The 19,078-nt window shown below is 44.4% G+C and overlaps 1 protein-coding gene across 1 annotated transcript in view; it reads right to left on the bottom strand.

Annotated features, from left to right (window-relative positions):
* Positions 1-454: 454 nt before the first annotated feature.
* ARFGEF2 (ARF guanine nucleotide exchange factor 2) overlaps positions 455-19,078 on the bottom strand; it is a 124,974-nt gene continuing 106,350 nt past the window's right edge. The window contains exons 32-39 of the mRNA XM_073580533.1: positions 8,639-8,777; positions 8,505-8,559; positions 8,271-8,385; positions 4,922-5,061; positions 4,418-4,586; positions 3,419-3,557; positions 3,182-3,299; positions 455-2,449 (exon numbers count right to left, since the gene is read on the bottom strand). Of these exons, the coding sequence (XP_073436634.1) occupies positions 2,288-2,449; positions 3,182-3,299; positions 3,419-3,557; positions 4,418-4,586; positions 4,922-5,061; positions 8,271-8,385; positions 8,505-8,559; positions 8,639-8,777 (1,037 nt within the window). The 3' untranslated portion in view covers positions 455-2,287. The remainder of the gene's footprint in view (positions 2,450-3,181; positions 3,300-3,418; positions 3,558-4,417; positions 4,587-4,921; positions 5,062-8,270; positions 8,386-8,504; positions 8,560-8,638; positions 8,778-19,078) is intronic.

The raw sequence follows: 19,078 nt of genomic DNA on the forward strand, positions 1-19,078 counted from the left end.
TGACCTTGCTGCTGCTCTTGGTGCGACTTGTGCTCCTAATCATTAAATTCAGTGACCAAAGTAATCATAAAATGGCAGCCAATCTTGTAACAAAGGAGGCAAAAATAGTGGGGATTTTCATCCCAAAACAGCATCCCGCTTTTCCATGGCCGTGGTTCAGCCTCATTCGCCTTTATACTGTCACAGTGCTTACTCGAATCCCAATTATTATCTGTGATGTCATCAACAATTTGCCATTTTAGACCAATAAAACTGGTAAAGAACGAAACTTTTTTTTCTTTTAAGTTCCATATAAATCTAGGGGCATAAGTCATCTGATGGGAACATGGGAATATGGTGAACAGCTCTGTAGACAAGCCCAGACAGGGTCACAGCAGTACCAGGGGAAAGGAGGTGTGTGATTGAGGTCTCAAAATTCTCAGGGGTCTCTCTTGGATATAAAGCCACCAGCAAACACCATTAAAGCTTTATTGACACCTGATAAACAGCAGAATAGATAATAACCTTATGGTACAATCTATCTTACATAGAAAACTTTACAGAGGATTTCGTAGATCTCTATTCCAAAATGTTTACATCCAGCAGATTCATTAAAATTAGAGAAGAGAGCGGAGAAGGAATAACTTAAGACAGTGGAAGTATCATACATCCATGGGGAGGGGTATATATATATATATATTTATATGGGGAGAGGGATGCAGTTATATCCTCGGGTACATTGTTCTCCCCTGTGAGGCCACACTATTATAACACTGGCCAGGATGTAACATGAATGACACAGATAATGCTGCACTCGTCGTCCCCTCTGGTCATCTCTTCAGGAGGCTGCTACAGCGGAGCTTTATTGTGCTATGTGGTAGCCTAAAAGAACACAAGGGTACAAAGCTGCACCTACTCTAGAAGAGATGCAGGGGCCACAGTTAAGGAAGCACCTCCAACATAACATTACATTCACGCCATCCTGCCCTCAATAGATGGCATTAGAGCTACAGCTCTGGGGGGAAAAAAAAGCACATTAAAGGAGCGCTGCCAATTTTCAGAAGGGAAGGGGTACAAATCCTTCTCTGCCATACCTGCACATAGTAATTGATCGCTCTACATGTGTAAACTGAAAGGAACCAAAGAAAGCAGGACACAGGCTTTCTCTACGTGTGGAGCTGTCAATCACTAGGTCGGTGGGAGAAGCAGTACTCTCAGACTTTTGGGGCTCGCTCACACGAGTGTATATCCGATGTTCTATAGGACAGCACTCGGACCAATAATATACTTTGAAGCAGTGCAGATCTGTGTTTTTATTTTCTTCATGCCGATATGGCATGAGAAAAATTGTAACATACTGCGAGTGGCTGAGAGAAAACCGAATCAAGCGAACCCATTCAAGTCCTTGGGTACATGTAAAACATCGGACTGCACTTTTGATGTCATCTGAATGCAGCCGGATTTCTGCAGACTCAGATAATGGAGAAATGTTATTCGCACGTGTGATAAGATTCTATGAGCTGAGAACATTGGATCACAGAAAAATGACACTTGACTCAAACTCTGATCAGAGCATCATTACAATAATAGATCCAATTCTCTCGGAAGAGAAAATCGCTGCTTGTGTGAGCTAGCCCTAAGAGTCCAAGTCAGCAAATCAAAATTTATCTATGGTAGAGTTCAACCCCTAGTCAAATATCTTCTGGTGCCTTTAGATCTGACAGCCACTTCAAATATTTTTGCTTTTTCTGCGATGTCCAGGATAAAACTCAAAAACTGCACAAAAAAAAGAGGGGACAGGAGAACAAACAGGGCACTGCCATTAAACATATACAGACATAACAAGACCCCTTTTTTACACAGTGTATTGACCTGAGACACATGGGTTGGAGGCTGCACCATGAACACCCAACAGGAAAGCCAGGTGGTGAAGTATTCCAAGGCTGGGGCACAGTTTTTGCTCTCTGGAACAGCCTATGTAAGCAGCAGGGTCAGAGAATACAAGATGTACGATGTGCGAGGACCATGTGTCTGCAGACTTCAGTGCAGCCTTGGGGAGTCACAGGAACACTAACAGGAGAAAGAAAACAACCCATACATAGAAGAAAAAAAAAAAAAGAACCTTAAAATATTTTAGGGAGCCTCACACCCAAAGTAGCAAAAATAAAAATCTATAACACATTCGTTCCCTCCTTCTAAAAGTACCGGATCCAGAGTCTGGAGAGGAAACCGTTAGTTTGCAGAAGACTGGGACATGACAGCTGCCTCCCTTCTCTGCGTAGAAAATGACACCGACGGTAACCAGCGATTATGAGGATGGACGGGAACCACTCATCTGCTGCTCGGAAATCTTGAACACGATGCCGATGCGCAAGAAGAACTTCCTCAGGATGGCGCGGAGCTCCGGGATCAGGTCAAACTGCATGATCTCACACAAGTGCGGGTAATACTTGGAGGCATGAGCCCTGAACTAGAGAAAGTGTCACAAATAAGCACACTGTACGTCATCCACACGTAGTAACAGCATTAATTCCTTCCCACCACATCCCTTTTTTCTCACTTTAATTTTTTCTCCTCCTCTTCCAAGAGCCATAGCTTTTTTTTTTTTTAATTTTCAGTTGACAGTCATATAGGGGCTTTTTTTTTTTTAATGAGCCACAAGTGGTTTTAAATTATATTCATTTTACTATATAATCTAAAAAGTAAAAAAAAAGTTAAGAAAAAAAAACCTTCCAATTGAACCATTATTTTTTGGATTTTGTTTTTAAAGTGATCAATGTACTATATATAAAAGTGACCTGGCAAAATGAATGACTCTTTGTACAATTACGGAGATAACAAAGCTGTCTAGTTTTTGCGAGTGATAAAAAACTGAACTTTGTATGAAAGGAAAAAATCTTTAGTGATTACTCTATGGGATAAATTGTATACATTGATAGATTGGACATTTACAATGGAACAATACAAAATATGGTTATTTTGAACAATTTATTTCTTTATTTTGTATTGGTAAAAGGAGGGTGATGCAAACTTTTTTTGCTGTCACAAACTATCGACCCCACCATTGTATTGGAGGCAGGATTGATGGACTCCTAACTGGGATCGCAGTATAAACGCCCCATCAGAAGGTGGAGTATTATAGGGGGACTGTACAATTGTTTGCTCATTATTTCAGGAGTGTTTAAATAAAGAATCAGCATACCTTCTCATTACTAACTTTGAGGGTTTTGGTCAGGAGTAACAGCAGTAGATTGGTCCAAGCCTCGCGATGGCTTTCAGAATTTACAGTAATAAAATAAGCCAGGGCCTCGCTGCACACACTGTAATGAGAGAAACAGACGTGAGAGAAGGAGAAACTTCCATCTACTGTGGCCTCCACTTGTGGATTTTCCCCATCTGGATGAGGATGATGGGACACTTGGGTTATCACAACTCTTACTTTAGGAGACGCTGCTCTATATCCTCCCAGGAATCTCTGCGCCGCTCATCTGTGTACATGCGGAACAGGATCCGTAAACAGCAGGCAAGGCTACTGGTCTCTTGCTTCAGTAGATTAGGCTTGGACTTTCCTTTAAACCCTAAAGAACAGGAGGTGGTTACAGTACCAGCTAAAATGCAGAGGTCTTGTCTCAGTGGCAGTGAAAATCCACAAGGAACGACGCTTCCGCCACAATCACCAGACTTGAAAGTGAAAACACTTGACAAATACACTTATTCACTAATATGAAATCATCTTTCTCCAGTTTCATGCAGTAAATCAAATCAGGCACGTCTATACATAGAGGTCGACGGACTGCAAGTCACAGAAGAAGCAGTCCTATGAAAGAAAATATGGCTGACAATGGTGTCAGACAACGACTACCATAGGAGGATCCTGGAGCTCAGGCATGAGGCCCCAAACCACAGCGCTACCCTAACAATTACATATTTTTGTCAAGGCATATAAGAGGACTCTGTCAGCAGGATTTCACCCACCACCCACTCCAAACTATTTACATGCGCATGTTGCGGTTTCAAAGACTAGTCCAGCAGTACCTTTACATGGTAGGCCCATTCCTCCATGACTGAGAAATCAGCGTGTGAATGGATATGTAAATGAGGCTAAGAGCTATTTTAGATCTGAAGCCTCTGTCACTCCAGCTCTATTACCTGCCCAGCGATGCCTTCTCCTGCTTGAATGACTGCCTCTCTGCTGGGTGACATCAGATAAAAGAGTTGTCACTAAAGCAGGAGGCGGCAGTGCTGGGCGGGGGATAGAGCTGGAGTGACAGATACTTCGGATCTACAAATAGCTTTTCAGCATTATTTTTCAGTAATAGAGAATCGGACTGGCCATGTCAAGGTATTGCTGGACTTTGAAAGTGCTACATATGCATATAAATAGTATGTAGTGTGAAATTTGGCTGCCAAATTCCCTTTATGTCCTGTGCAGCCATACCTGCTCTCCACAGTGCAGTCCTCTGCTCATTATTAGAATTAAAGGCTTTGGCAAACGAGTGTGATTCTTGGAGACAGTCCAGTAATTTAAAGAGATGAGGCGTGGACATGAATTTATACATTCCTTGGTCTTCATATTCAGCTTGAAAGTCTTCGGCCAGTGTATCCCTCTGTATAAGAAACATGGTGTAAGTACAGCATGATCCATATCCCCTTATTATAACATTAGCACCGCCATCCAGACTCATCCCCCTCTACTATAAGGATTATAAATCCATCCCGACCTATCCATTGTAATATAAGAATTATATATCCATCTTGAGTCATCCACCTCTATAGTGTAAGGAGTATATATCCAGCCAAACACACAATACACTATGGGGGATGATTATATATCAGGCCTGATCCATCCCCCTCTAGTATAAGTATTCTATATCCACATTTCTATACCATATAAAGACATTAAACCCAGAAACCTATAGAGTATTGTGTATTAAAGTCTGACCTGTGCTGCAGCCAGATGTTCAGCATCCTCTTTTTTGCTAGTACTTGGAAAAAAGACTATATTATCGATGGTCTGGATGAGTTCAAGCTGCACAACGCATTTTATAAGGAGCCCGGCAAACAACTTCTGGTCAGCAAGTCCTGAGCAAAGAAAGAAAAGTGACAAATCAGCGGCCAGTCACTATACAGGATGGAGGGCAAATCCCACACTGCACACTACACAGATGGACTGCTTTTGACAGCGGAGGGAGAGGGTAGACTATGCTCCGTATGTGACACCAGAGGGAGAGTGTAGATGGTGCTATGTATGTGACACCTGAAGGAGATGGTAAACTGTGCTCAATATATGACACCAGAGGGACGTGGCACATTATGGGCCATATGCAACACCTGAGAGAGAGGGTAGACTGTGCTCCATATGTGACACCTTAGGCCTGTTACACACTTCCGTTTTTGTGTCCGCCAAACGGATCCGTTTCCGTTTTTTTGACGGAAACTGATGCAAACGGATCCGTTTTTAAAAAAACGGATCCGTTTTTTTGACGGATCCGCGGTAACCACTAATGGAAGTCTATGGGACAAAAAAAACGGATCCTGCAAAAAAATGGCGGATCCGTTTTTTTGCGGAAACCAACGGATTTTGACGGATTTGAAAAAACGGAAGTGTGAAACAGGCCTTAGGAAGAGGGTAGACTGTGCATCATATGTGACACCAGAGGGAGAGGGTAGACTGTGCTCCATAAACGACACCTGACAGAGAGGGTAGAGTATGCTTCATATGAGACCTTTGAGTGAGAGGGTAGACTCTGGTCCGTATGCGACACCAGAGGGAGAGAGTAGTCTGTGCTCACATCTGAGGGAGACTGTAGACTGTGCTACTTATGTGACACCAGAGGGAGAGAGCAGACTGCGCTCCATATGTGACACCTGAGGGAGAGGGTAGACTATTCTCCATATGTGACACCTGAGGGAGAGGGTAGACTATGCTCTATATGTAACACCAGATGGAGACAGTAGACTATGCTCCATATATAAGAAAAAGGGAGGAGTTGGAGTGGCACCGCAATAATTATAATACCAAATAGATGAGCCAGTGTGCCATATAGCAAAAATAAAGAGTATGAACAAAAAGAAAGGGATAGGATTGGCACCTGAGAACCCAAAAATACTCACAATACAAGGCATATAGGAGGAGAGGCAAGTAGTGAAAACTATCTTTATTGTAGAAAAGTGCAAAAATCAGGGGAAACAAACCACCAAGCCACCAATATCAAACAAACAATCTCCCACATAAAAGCATCCAATAACTGGAAACGGTCAAACAGTAATACAAGATGTATATGAATTGCTGTTAGTATAAAAGACAATACATGGCATTTGATTATGAAGCAAGAGAGGCTTCTTGGAGGACTCAGATGTCCTCAGTTTTTAATTTCCCTTTGTCCCTTACACATAATAAGGATTTTAACACGTCTGCACAACTTGTTAATTTGCATAAAACCTACATTAGGGTCTGGTGGAATGTTAAAGGAAACCTGTCAGCAGAATTGTGCTGAGTAACCTACAGACAGTGTCAGGTAGGTGAAGTGATACGGATTAAAATGATACCTTGGTTGATGAAATCTGTCTTGTGGTTGTTCTTTAATCTATAGTTGTAGTTTTCAGTTAATGATATGCCCATGCTTGGGGGCAGTCTGTGTGAGGTGGTCTTCATGTGATGCTCAGATGCCGCCATCTTGATAAATACGCAAGCAGGGCACCACATAAGGCCCCCACACAGGCCGCCACGGAGCACGAGAATCTCACTAACTGAAAACTACAAATAAAGATTAAACAACAACCACAAAACGGATTTCATCAACCCAAGTATCATTTTAATCAGTATAAAATCACCAGCCTGACAGTATGTGTAGGTTACTGAGCACAATCCTGCTGACAGGTTCCCTTTGATAGCTTGGAGGAGTATGATGAACTCTATTATACCTCTAGAGGGTTGCAATTTTTCACACATGGAAATGGATACACGGTTTAGAGCACTCTGGCCGAGGGTCCCAATACAATGTTCACGGATTATTATTACCATATTAGTTGAACATGGCAGGTCCCTTTTAGCTCAGATCAAGGAACAGATCAAAATCTGTAACCATAAACTTAACACCTTTATTTAAACTACACTAATACAACCATTGCAAACTAAACTTAAGGATATTATTGAACATTACGAGCAGGATGTTATAGCTGGGAAAAAGAAAACGTTTCATACAGACAGAGGAGACTTTGAAAATTCTAGAGCATTTATATGGGCCCATTCAAGTAATAGGAGGACTGACTTCCTTAAGGCAAAGGCTAATACAGATCCTAAGGAGGGGGGAGCCATTTCCAGTGATTTTATTTCAACAGATATGAGTAACCAAGAAAGCGTATCAGAAGTGGCGGTCGCAAATGGAGGAAACAGAAGAACCCTAAGAAACATAACATACTCCCCATCATACAATCGATACAAGGGCAGGATCAAACAAACACGCTAAATGACACTTGTGACTTACAGATTATCAAACTTTTCCGGATCACTTACTTGCATCACAAGAGAGGTCAGGTTCAGAAAAAGGGCTTAGTTTATCCCCTATGCGGATTTTGGGTAAATTCTCATTCAAAGATTTATATCTTTTCTGCAGGCTATATTGCGCATTCCTATATACCCCTGATGAAGCCATCATGTGCGGGGTAACACATAGGGCTTGACATTCTCCCGCTCTGCCATCCCACTTGATCACTCTGCCGAGCTTTCCCTTCTAGGTGGATAGTCAGTTCCTTTACCTGACCTTTACTATTACAGGCATTAATTTCTTGGGATAGCTTGTTCTCATCTGATTACTCTGGCCTGGGCTTGCCACATGGCATATTATTCTTGATTGATATGTTATAAACATTGGGAAGAGTCATATTTGTATGCATATCTGTATTGTCTTATGTACTAACAGCAATTTATTTATATCCTGTATTACCATTTGACCATTTCCTGTTATCTGAAGCTTTTATGTGTGAGATTGATTGATATAGGTGGCTTGCTGGTTTGTTTCCCCCGATTTGTCTACCTTTTTAGATGTTTTTACGTCTGTCTTTTTTTTTTTACACTTTATATACAATAAAGATAGTTTTTCATGACATGCCTCTCCCATATGCCTTTTATTGTGCTAATCCTGTGCCTTTCCTTTTGTTTGTAGCTGAGGGAGAGGGTAGAATGTGCTCCATATGTGACATTGGAGAGAGGGCAAGCTATGTACTGTATAATACATCACAAAGGGAAGACTTGAAATGTATATTATACTAGAGGGAGAAGATAGACTCACTTTCGTTGGGCTTCCCTCTCCAGTTCTCCTCTGTGGTATTGGACAGCTGGCTGTGAGCCCTCTCTGAGGGATTCCTGTCTTGACTGCTAATTGACTGACGATCTATATCCAAATCCTGTGGAGGAGATAAAATAATAGGCATAAAAAAAAAAAAAAAAAAAAAATCAAGAAAACCATAAAGTCAGTCCCTTAACAATACAACTGGAGAGAAAACACACAATGTGTTAAACTCACATAGCGCCTATCCGAGGTATCATCTTCCATCCCAGATGGTCGCCATGTTAATAATCTAGAGAAAAAGAATCAGATCTGATAAATGGACTTCACATTCCTCCAGCACCACGTGCAGATGATGGTCCGACACTTACACACTTGGGATAGTGGTCCTGAAGATATCCAACATGCAGGAACACGTCTGATTCCACACCTCAGGACTAAACTTCTCTCCGTTCAGTATGACCAGGTTTTCTAGGCAATTGGTGCCCGATCTCGCCAGCTGCTCATTATCTGCACAGAACAGAGAAGAATAAGCAATGGATATACCCATGAGGAGTTCCTGCTGCTGTCATCGGTACACATTTGCCTTCATGTGACGTACGGACCAGTGAATGACAGAACACTCATCTCTCACCTTACTCTGAACCAGCCTATTCCACACATTATACACCCAACATGAATACACTTATCCGGTGATGCATTGGCCTGCCATTTCCCCAGTTTTCCATATAACAGGCACCTGCAGAGTTACATGGCCGCATCTCCACCTGTGATTACCAATCCCCCCCCTCCCATGCATGTAGGCAGCAGGAGTCAGCACTATTGACAAATGTGTACAGAACCTGCAGGTGATGTATACAGTGCCTTGCGAAAGTATTCGACCCCCTGGAACTTTTCCAACTTTTCCCAAATATCATGCTTCAAACAAAGACACCAAATGTAAATTTTTGGTGAAGAATCAAAAACAAGAGGGACACAATTGTGAAGTTGAAAGAAATTTATTGGTTATTTTACATTTTTGTGGAAATTCAAAAACTGAAAAGTGGAGCGTGCAATATTATTCGGCCCCCTTTAACTCAGTGGTCCCCAACCTTTTTTGCACGAGGGACCGGCTTCAAGCAAGACGATTCTTCCATGGCCCGGCAGGGCGGGGATGGAGGTGGGGCAGGGGCGGGGCTATGGACGGAGTTGTAGTATGTATAGCAAGATGGTCCCACACATATAATCCCCCATGTATAGTATGATGGCCCAACAATGTACTGATTATATAATATATATATATATATATATATATATATATATATATATATATATATATATATATATATATATTACACACACACACACACAGTTGTGGCCAAAAGTATTGACACCCCTGAAATTCTGTCAGATAATACTCAGTTTCTACCTGAAAATGATTGCAAACACAAATTCTTTGGTATTATTATCTTCATTTAATTTGTCTTAAATGAAAAAATACAAAAGAGAATGAAGCAAAAAGCAAAACATTGATGATTTCACACAACTCCAAAAATGGGCCAGACAAAAGTATTGGCACCCTCAGCCTAATACTTTATTGCACAACCTTTAGCCAAAATAACTGCGACCAACGGCTTCTGGTAACCATCAATGAGTTTCTTACAATGCTCTGCTGGAATTTTAGACCATTCTTCTTTGGCAAACTGCTCCAGGTCCCTGATATTAGAAGGGTGACTTCTCCAAACTGCCATTTTTAGATCTCTCCACAGGTGTTCTATGGGATTCAGGTCTGGACTCATTGCTGGCCACCTTAGAAGTCTCCAGTGCTTTCTCTCAAACCATTTTCTAGTGCTTTTTGAAGTGTGTTTTGGGTCATTGTCCTGCTGGAAGACCCATGACCTCTGAGGGAGACCCAGCTTTCTCACACTGGGCCCTACATTATGCTGCAAAATTTGTTGGTAGTCTTCTGACTTCATAATGCCATGCACACGATCAAGCAGTCCAGTGCCAGAGGCAGCAAAGCAACCCCAAAACATCAGGGAGCCTCCGCCATGTTTGACTGTAGGGACCGTGTTCTTTTCTTTGAATGCCTTTTTTTTTCTCCTGTAAACTCTACGTTAATGCCTTTGCCCAAAAAGCTCTACTTTTGTCTCATCTGACCAAAGAACATTCTTCCAAAACGTTTTAGGCTTTTTCAGGTAAGTTTTGGCAAACTCCAGCCTGGCTTTTTTATGTCTCGGGGTAAGAAGTGGGGTCTTCCTGGGTCTCCTACCATACAGTCCCTTTTCATTCAGACGCCGATGGATAGTACGGGTTGACACTGTTGTACCCTCGGACTGCAGGGCAGCTTGAACTTGTTTGGATGTTAGTCGAGGTTCTTTATCCAACATCCGCACAATCTTGCGTTGAAATCTCTTGTCAATTTTTCTTTTCCGTCCACATCTAGGGAGGTTAGCCACAGTGCCATGGGCTTTAAACTTCTTGATGACACTGCGCACGGTAGACACAGGAACATTCAGGTCTTTGGAGATGGACTTGTAGCCTTGAGATTGCTCATGCTTCCTCACAATTTGGTTTCTCAAGTCCTCAGACAGTTCTTTGGTCTTCTTTCTTTTCTCCATGCTCAATGTGGTACACACAAGGACACAGGACAGAGGTTGAGTCAACTTTAATTCATGTCAACTGGCTGCAAGTGTGATTTACTTATTGCCAACACCTGTTAGGTGCCACAGGTAAGTTACAGGTGCTGTTAATTATACAAATTGGAGAAGCATCACATGATTTTTCCAACAGTGCCACTACTTTTGTCCACCCTCTTTTTTATGTTTGGTGTGGAATTATATCCAATTTGGCTTTAGGACAATTCTTTTTGTGTTTTTTCATTTAAGACAAATTAAATGAAGATAATAATACCAAATTTGTGTTTGCAATCATTATCAGGAAGAAACTGAGTATTATCTGACAGAATTGCAGGGGTGTCAATACTTTTAGCCACAACTATATATATATATTTATAGTGAGGTAGCGCTGTCATTCAAGTAGGGGATCACTCGCTTGCAGCCACAAAACCAGATCCGGCACGGGTTTTCCACAAAACAATCATAGTCCTTTCGGTTTATTCAGCATCATGAACCATCACAGCAAAAGAAAACGGCATATAATCAGCATAGCGTCCATTACAGAGTTTCCCTCTGTTATCCTGTAGTCATATAAGTTATGCACTGTTCAATGCGCAGGCTTCCTAGCCCCAAGTTATCTCACCCTGTCAGGGTTTCCTCATGCTGCTTCATCATGCTGCACACGTTCATTCCCTCCAGGGAACTAAGGCCGGTTTCACATTTGCGTTACAGGCCGCAGCACCGGCCTGCGTACGGCCGCCGCTAAGCCCCGCCACCTGCCGCGCCTCCGGCGGTAGCTCCGCCTCCAGGCGCATGACGCTGCATGCGTCATTCATGCGTCTATCTTTACCACTGAGGACGCAGGCCGTGCGCAGTATGCGTTTGGCGGCGCCTGCGTCCTTTTGACGGTGCGCCGACCAGCGCCAAACGCAACCTGTTGCAATTTGGTTGCGCTCGGCGTACCGTTAAAAGGATGCAGGCGCCGCCAAACGCATACTCATTAAGCTCATGAATATGGACGCCAGGCCTATGGGAGAGTGGCGTCCATATTTATGAACCTTAATGAGCGGTACTACGTGACTGCACCGCACAGGATGAAGCTGCCACGCTGCGACAGGGATGCAGGGACGTGCAGCGACGGAAGGTGAGTATTGATGACTACTGGAAGCCGGCGGCTGCAGCTGTCACTACAGTGCTACAGCCGCTGGCTCCCCTGTGTCCAGCATTTGAGCCTGGCTCCGCGGACCGGCAACAGTAGTGCAACAGCACGGTCCTGGGCCGCGGACTGGTGGTTGGGGACCACTGCTTTAACTTAATACTTTGTTGCGCCACCTTTTGCTGCAATTACAGCTGCAAGTCGCTTGGGGTATGTCTCTATCAGTTTTGTACATCAAGAGACTGAAATTCTTGCCCATTCTGCCTTGGCAAACAGCTCGAGCTCAGTGAGGTTCGATGGAGATCGTTTGTGAACAGCAGTTTTCAGCTCTTTCCACAGATTCTCGATTGGATTCATGTTTGGACTTTGGCTTGGCCATTCTAACACCTGGATACGCTTATTTGTGAACCATTCCATTGAAGATTTTGCTTATGTTTGGGATCATTGTCTTGTTGGAAGACAAATTTCCATCCCAGTCTCAGGTCTTTTGCATAATATATATAAACTTGGCACACACCAAAGGTTTCTGCATCAGAAACCTTTGGTGTGTGCCAAGTTTATATATATTTAGTTCACGGATTGGGATCCTACTTGGGCACCACCTACAATTCTCAGGGTTGTGCCAACGGTTTTGTTCTTTCAGGTCTTTTGCAGACTCCAACAGGTTTTCTTCAAGAATAGTCCTGTATTCGGCTTCATCCATCTTCCCATCAATTTTAACCATCTTCCCTGTCCCTGCTGAAGAAAAGCAGGCCCAAACGATGATGCTGCCACCACCATGTTTGACAGTGGGGATGGTGTGTTCAGGGTGATGAGCTGTGTTGCCTTTACGCCAAACATATCGTTTGACATTGTTGCCAAAAATATAAAACATATAAAATACACACCAATGAATAAAATAATTTAGAATAAAATAAAATATAATAGTGATGGAAAAATAAAATAGCCAATATTCAATGAGGTGTCAAATTGAATGGCGAACCATTCCAGTGAAGTGTACCCAAAAAGAACAAAATCCTGGACATGACCTAAAATTAATACATCATAAAAGAAACAATATGAGGGGAAGATAAAATACCTTTATTATTGATGGTAAGTAGTATGCTACATAAAAAAATTGCTTGTGCACACAAAAATTTTGTTCATTGAAATATTAAAATATATATAGAATCACCAGTGTACAAGAATACATATATAAACAGTAGTTTCTTAAAAATAAAGCAGCACGGACCAAATGGGGTGTTGAGAAATGTGATTAATAGTCATGCAAAGTGACCAGTGGTAAAGTGTTTAAATGCAATGACCAACCAGTCAAATTACATAATAATACATGTATATAGCAGGAAAAAATATATTAAGTCATACAATTTAAATAAATAAAAATGAATTAATCATAAAGTGCCAAAAATTGTGCAAAGAGGGTAAAGTATTTGTGGTGAATAGGCCCTACACAGGGACATGCTGCAATATAGTAAAAATATATTGTAATATAACAAGGGAGAGATGATTATGAGCGTGCACAGCGCACCCCGACAAGCCTTTCGGTATAACTCCTTCGTCAGGTCCTGCACATGTTCATATTTATTTAACTTGTGTGATTTAATATATTTTTTCTTGTTATATACATGTATTATTATGTAATTTGACTGGTTGGTCATTGCATTTAAACACTTTAGCACTGGTCACTTTGCATGAACAGCAGTTGCATGACTATTAAACACATTTTTCAATGCCCCATTTGGTCCATGCTGCTTTATTTTTAAGAAACTATTGTTTATATATGTATTCTTGTACACTGGTGATTCTATATATATTTTAATATTTCAATGAAAAAAATTTGGTGTGCACAAGCACTTTTTTATGTAGAATACTACTTACCATCAATAATAAAGGTATTTTATCTTCCCCTCATATTGATGATGACGTATTCATTTTAGGTCATGTCCAGGATTTTGTTATTTTTGGGTACATTGTTGCCAAAAAGTTTGATTTTGGTTTCATCTGACCAGAGCACCTTCTTCCACGTGTTTGGTGTGTCTCCCAGGTGGCTTGTTGCAAACTTTAAACAACACATTTTATGGATATCTTTGAGAAATTGATTTCTTCTTGCCACTCTTCCATAAAACAGAACTAGTCTTACTGGTAATTCGGTTTCTAGGAACCTTCCACGACAGCCATATTGGAGGATGTCTCCCTGCCCTAATGGGGGACAGGAAATGCACAAGAGGTTAAATAACCCTCCCCTTACTGCTATCTCCAGTGTTTTTTCTGGACACACTAGCATGTATAGTTACCACCAAGGTGTAGGAATCATCCAATAAGAGTATCAGATAGGGAGGGAAATTAGTGCTGTCGTGGAAGGTTCCTAGAAACCGAATTACCGGTAAGACTAATTCTATTTTCTATTGTCACCTTCCACAACGGCCATATCAGAGAAGTACTAACAACTAATTTCTTAGGGAGGGACAACAGCCTGCAGGACATAACTGCCAAACGTTAAATCCCTGTTGAAATTTCAGGGCCCGTTACACACAGCGATCTCGCTGGCGAGATCGCTGATTTTGTCACACATCAGCGATCTCTCCAGCGAGATCGCTGTGTGTGACATCCAGCAGCGATCGCCCCCCCTGCCGGATATTGCTGATTGTGCTGGATCGTCCTGGGCCATTTATTCATCGCTGTTCTCCCGCTGGCCAGCGCACATCGCTGCATGTGGCAGCGGGAGCCAGCGATGAGCGACGCTGCACACTGGTTACCATGTAAACATCGGATGGGATGGGATCGCTGGGACATTGTTAGCTGATCGCTGGTGAGCTGTCACATAGACAGCCCCTCCAGCGATCAGTACCAGCGAGCACGCTGGTTAACAACGTAAACATCGGGTTTCTAAGGGCTGCAGGGCCCTTGAAAACCCGATGTTTACCCTAGATACCAGTGTGCACTGCAGGCAGGGCGGGAGGTGGAGGCAGAGTGGAGCACAGACCGGAGTAGCTCTGCTATCTGCTACTCCAGTCTGTCAGATAGCAGAGCTACGCCGGTCTGTCTGCGCCGCTCTGCCTCCACCTCCCGCCCTGCCTGCAGTGTGCGCTGGTATCTAGGGTAAACATCGGGTTTCCAAGGGCCCCGCAGCCCTTAGAAACCCGATGTTTACGTTGTTAACCAGCGTGCTCGCTGGTACTGATCGCTGGAGGGGCTGTCTATGTGACAGCTCACCAGCGATCAGCTAACAATGTCCCAGCGATCCCATCCTCGTCTGATCGTGGGTGGGATTGCTGGGACATCATTATGTGTAACGGTACCCTTAGTGTGTAGTGTCTGTTGAATGTATGTACAGACGACCAGGTGGCGACTCGGCATATCTGCTCAGAAGATGCGTCCCCTCTTCCTGCCCATGATGTTGATACTGACGAGTAGAGTGGGCTTTCAGAGATGTAGGAGGAGGAACTTTCTGTGACGAGTAGGTGAGGATGATAGCTTGCCTGATCCAATTCGTGATTGTAATTTTTGCTGCCTTTTTGCCTGTATTCCGACCGGAAATTTGAATAAATAAAATCTGGTCAATCCTCCAACTCTCCATCTGCTGGAGGTAGAAGAGAACTGCTCTACAGACGTCGAGGGTGTGAAAGGCTTCTTCTTTCGTGTTGGAGGGGATTGTACAGAAGGAAGGTAAAACAATGTCCTGGAACCTATGAAAGTTTGAGACTACCTTAGGCATAAAGGAGGGATTTAACCATAGGAAGATGCTATCTTCCGTGATGGTCAAGTATGGCTCCTGTATTGAAGGGGCCTGTAATTCTCCTATGCGCCTTGCAGTAGTAATTGCTACCAAAAACACAGTTTTAGTGTTTAGTGTTTTCCAGAGCCGTGGAAGACAGTGGCTCAAACGGTTCCCTGGTCAAGCCTTTGAGATTTAGGTTCAAGTCCCACGGAGAAACTGACTACGGAGTCTGGGACGGATTCTAGTTGCTGAGGTTATGAGTCGCTTGATCCATCGATGGCTTGCCAGATCTTGATTGTAAAATGAACTAAGAGCTGACACCTGTACCTTTAGTGTACTAGGAGTGAGCCCTAGAACTAAGCCGTCTTGAAGAAATTCTAAGATCTGTGTGATATTAGGATGTAAGGGGTCCAGGGCACTTAGGGAACACCAAGATGAGAACATCTTCCAAACCTTCCCGTAAAAGGCGTTAGTCATGCTCAGCCTAGAATGGCCGGTGGCCCTGTAGAGTTTGGATCACTTCCTCGGAAAGGCCTTAAGCCATTAGAATTTCGGCTTCAGTAGCCATGCCGCAAGGTTCATTCTGTGCGGGTCTGGGTGCAGTAGAGGGTCTTAGTAAAGGAGACTGGCCCTCTAGGGGCAGAAGTATTGGGCCTTCCTGAGCCATATTCCGTAGAGCTCCGTAACAGCTTTTCCCTGGCCACAAGGGAGCCACTAGGATTGCAGCGACTTGTTCTGCCCGTATCTTGTGCAGTGTTCTCGCTACCGTGGGAATCGGAGGGAAGGTGTAAGCCAGATTGAACTGCCAAGGATGGGAGAAGGCATCTACTCCCCACGCTCCGTCGGTGGGACTGAGGGAAAAAAGTTTTCACATTCGCGTTTTGACCGCTGGCAAAAAAGGAGATTTTTGTGTACTCACCGTAAAATCTCTTTCTCTTAGCCTTTAATAATTGGGGGACACAGAACCGTGGGTGTTATGCTGCTGTCCACTAGGAGGCGACACTATGCATAAACTGAAAAAGATTAACTTTGGCTCCTCCTCTGCAGTATACACCCCTGGACAGCGTCAGCCTTCTCCAGTTTTGTGCAAAAGCATTAGGAGGAATATACCAGAAACATAACCATGCCTGTAAAAAAAGGCTACTATAAACAGGCTCAAACAACAATATGAGAACCCAACCGTAACAACGGCCCGCAAGGGCAACAGGGTGGGAGCTGTGTCCCCCAATTAAAGGCTAAGAGAAAGAGATTTTACGGTGAGTACACAAAAATCTCCTTTACTCTGTCGCCTTATTGGGGGACACAGAACCGTGGGACGTCCCAAAGCAGTCCCTGGGTGGGAAGCAGTGGACGAATATTGTGCTGACAGTCCTCTAGACTTGGGGTACTGCCGCCTGCAGGACCCGTCTACCCAGGTACACATCCGCCGAGGACTGGGTATGCACTCTGTAGTGTTTTGTAAATGTGTGCAGGCTAGTCCAAGTGGCTGCCTTACACACTTGATGTGCTGAGGCTTGATGCCGAATGGCCCAAGAGGCCCCTACCGCCCGCGTAGAGTGTGCCGTGATACCGGCCGGAAGGGGAGAATTGTTGAGGCGGTAAGCCTCTTGAATGGTGGACTTGATCCACTTAGCAAGGGTGGCTTTGGAAGCCGGTAGGCCCTTGCGAACGCCTTCTGGAAGAAGGAAAAGTGAATCAGACTTCCGGAAGGGAGCAGTCCTAGACACGTAAATACGCAATGCCCTGACAAGGTCAAGCGTATGCAGAGCCTTCTCTACCCTATGAACGGGAGCCGGGCAAAGAGACAGTAGTGATATTTCCTCATTGAGGTGGAAGCTGGACACGACCTTCGGAAGGAAGGATGGTACTGTACGGAGAACCACCTTGTCCTGGTGAAAAACCAGGAAGGGTTGTCCGCAGGAAAAGAGCTGAAAGTTCAGATGCCCTGCGTAGCGAGGTGATTGCCACCAGGAAAAACCACTTTCTGTGATAGAAAGCGGAGTGAGACCACCCTAAGGGGTTCAAAAGGAGGTGACTGTAGTGCTGTCAAGACCAGGTTGAGATCCCACGTCTCCAATGGACGTTTGTAGGGGGGAACCAATCGGGAAACCCCTTGGAGAAAAGTCTTCACTTGCGGCTTGTTAGCAATACGCCTCTGAAAGAGCACTGAGAGCGCCGACACCTGGCTCTTCAGCGAGCCCAGGGATAGCCCGGCGTCCAGGCCTGACTGAAGGAAACCGAGGACCTTTGGAAGAGAATAGGGAAGTGGAATCTGCCCACGAGAGTCGCACCATCTGAAGAAAATCTTCCAGGTACGATAGTAAATCCTGGCTGGAGTTGGCTTTCGAGCCCTGATCATGGTTTTAACAACGTCCGGTGAAAAACCTGCTTGGGTCAAAACCCAGGTCTCAATGGCCACGCCGTCAAATTGAGAGCCCCTGAGTTCTGGTGGAAGAACGGGCCTTGTGACAGGAGGTCGGGACGTGTGGGGAGACACCAGGGGGCGTCTGCTGTGAGTTGCACGACGTCGGCGTACCATGTACGCCTGGGCCAGTCTGGAGCGATCAGAATGGTGGGAACACCCTCTTGTTTGATCTTCCTCAGGACTCTGGAGATCAGGGGGAGGGGGTGGAAAAAAGTACAGAAGCTGGAACTGGGTCCAGTCCTGAACTAGGGCATCTGCTCCGAGCGACCGCGGATCGCGCGTCCTGGCCATGAAATTGGGAACCTTGGCATTGAGATGGGATGCCATCAGATCCACTTCCGGGGTCCCCCAACGATGACAGATCTGACAGAAGACTTCGGGATGGAGAGACCATTCCCCCGAGTCCATTCCTTATCGGCTGAGATAGTCGGCTTCCCAGTTGTCCACACCCGGAATGTGGACCGCGGAGAGTACCGACCTTGCAGCCGCCGCCCATTGTAGGATACGCGTTACTTCGGTCATCGCCTGGATGCTGCGGGTGCCGCCTTGATGGTTCACGTATGCCACTGCCGTGGCATTGTCCGACTGTACTCTGATATGAGAGTCTTCCAGCAAGTGATGGAAGGCTTTCAACGCCAGGAAGATGGACCGAATTTCCAGGATGTTGATGGGCATGGTCGATTCCCTTGGTGACCACCTGCCTTGCTCTCTGATGTAGGTGCACCGCGCCCCAACCCATAAGGCTTGCGTAGGTGGTCAAAACCTTCCATTGACCGGAGAGAAAGGATTTTCCCATTGCAAGCGAGGTTGGCTTGAGCCACCAGTGCAGGGACCTCCAGGTGTTTGCTGATAACCGGAACTCCCTGTCGAGGGAGAACGGATTCCTGTCCCAGGACTTGAGGATGGCCAGTTGTA

This window comes from Dendrobates tinctorius, unplaced genomic scaffold (assembly GCF_039654945.1).
Source record: "Dendrobates tinctorius isolate UK_male_01 unplaced genomic scaffold, ASM3965494v1 ptg000065l, whole genome shotgun sequence".
Classification (NCBI taxonomy): domain Eukaryota; kingdom Metazoa; phylum Chordata; class Amphibia; order Anura; family Dendrobatidae; genus Dendrobates; species Dendrobates tinctorius.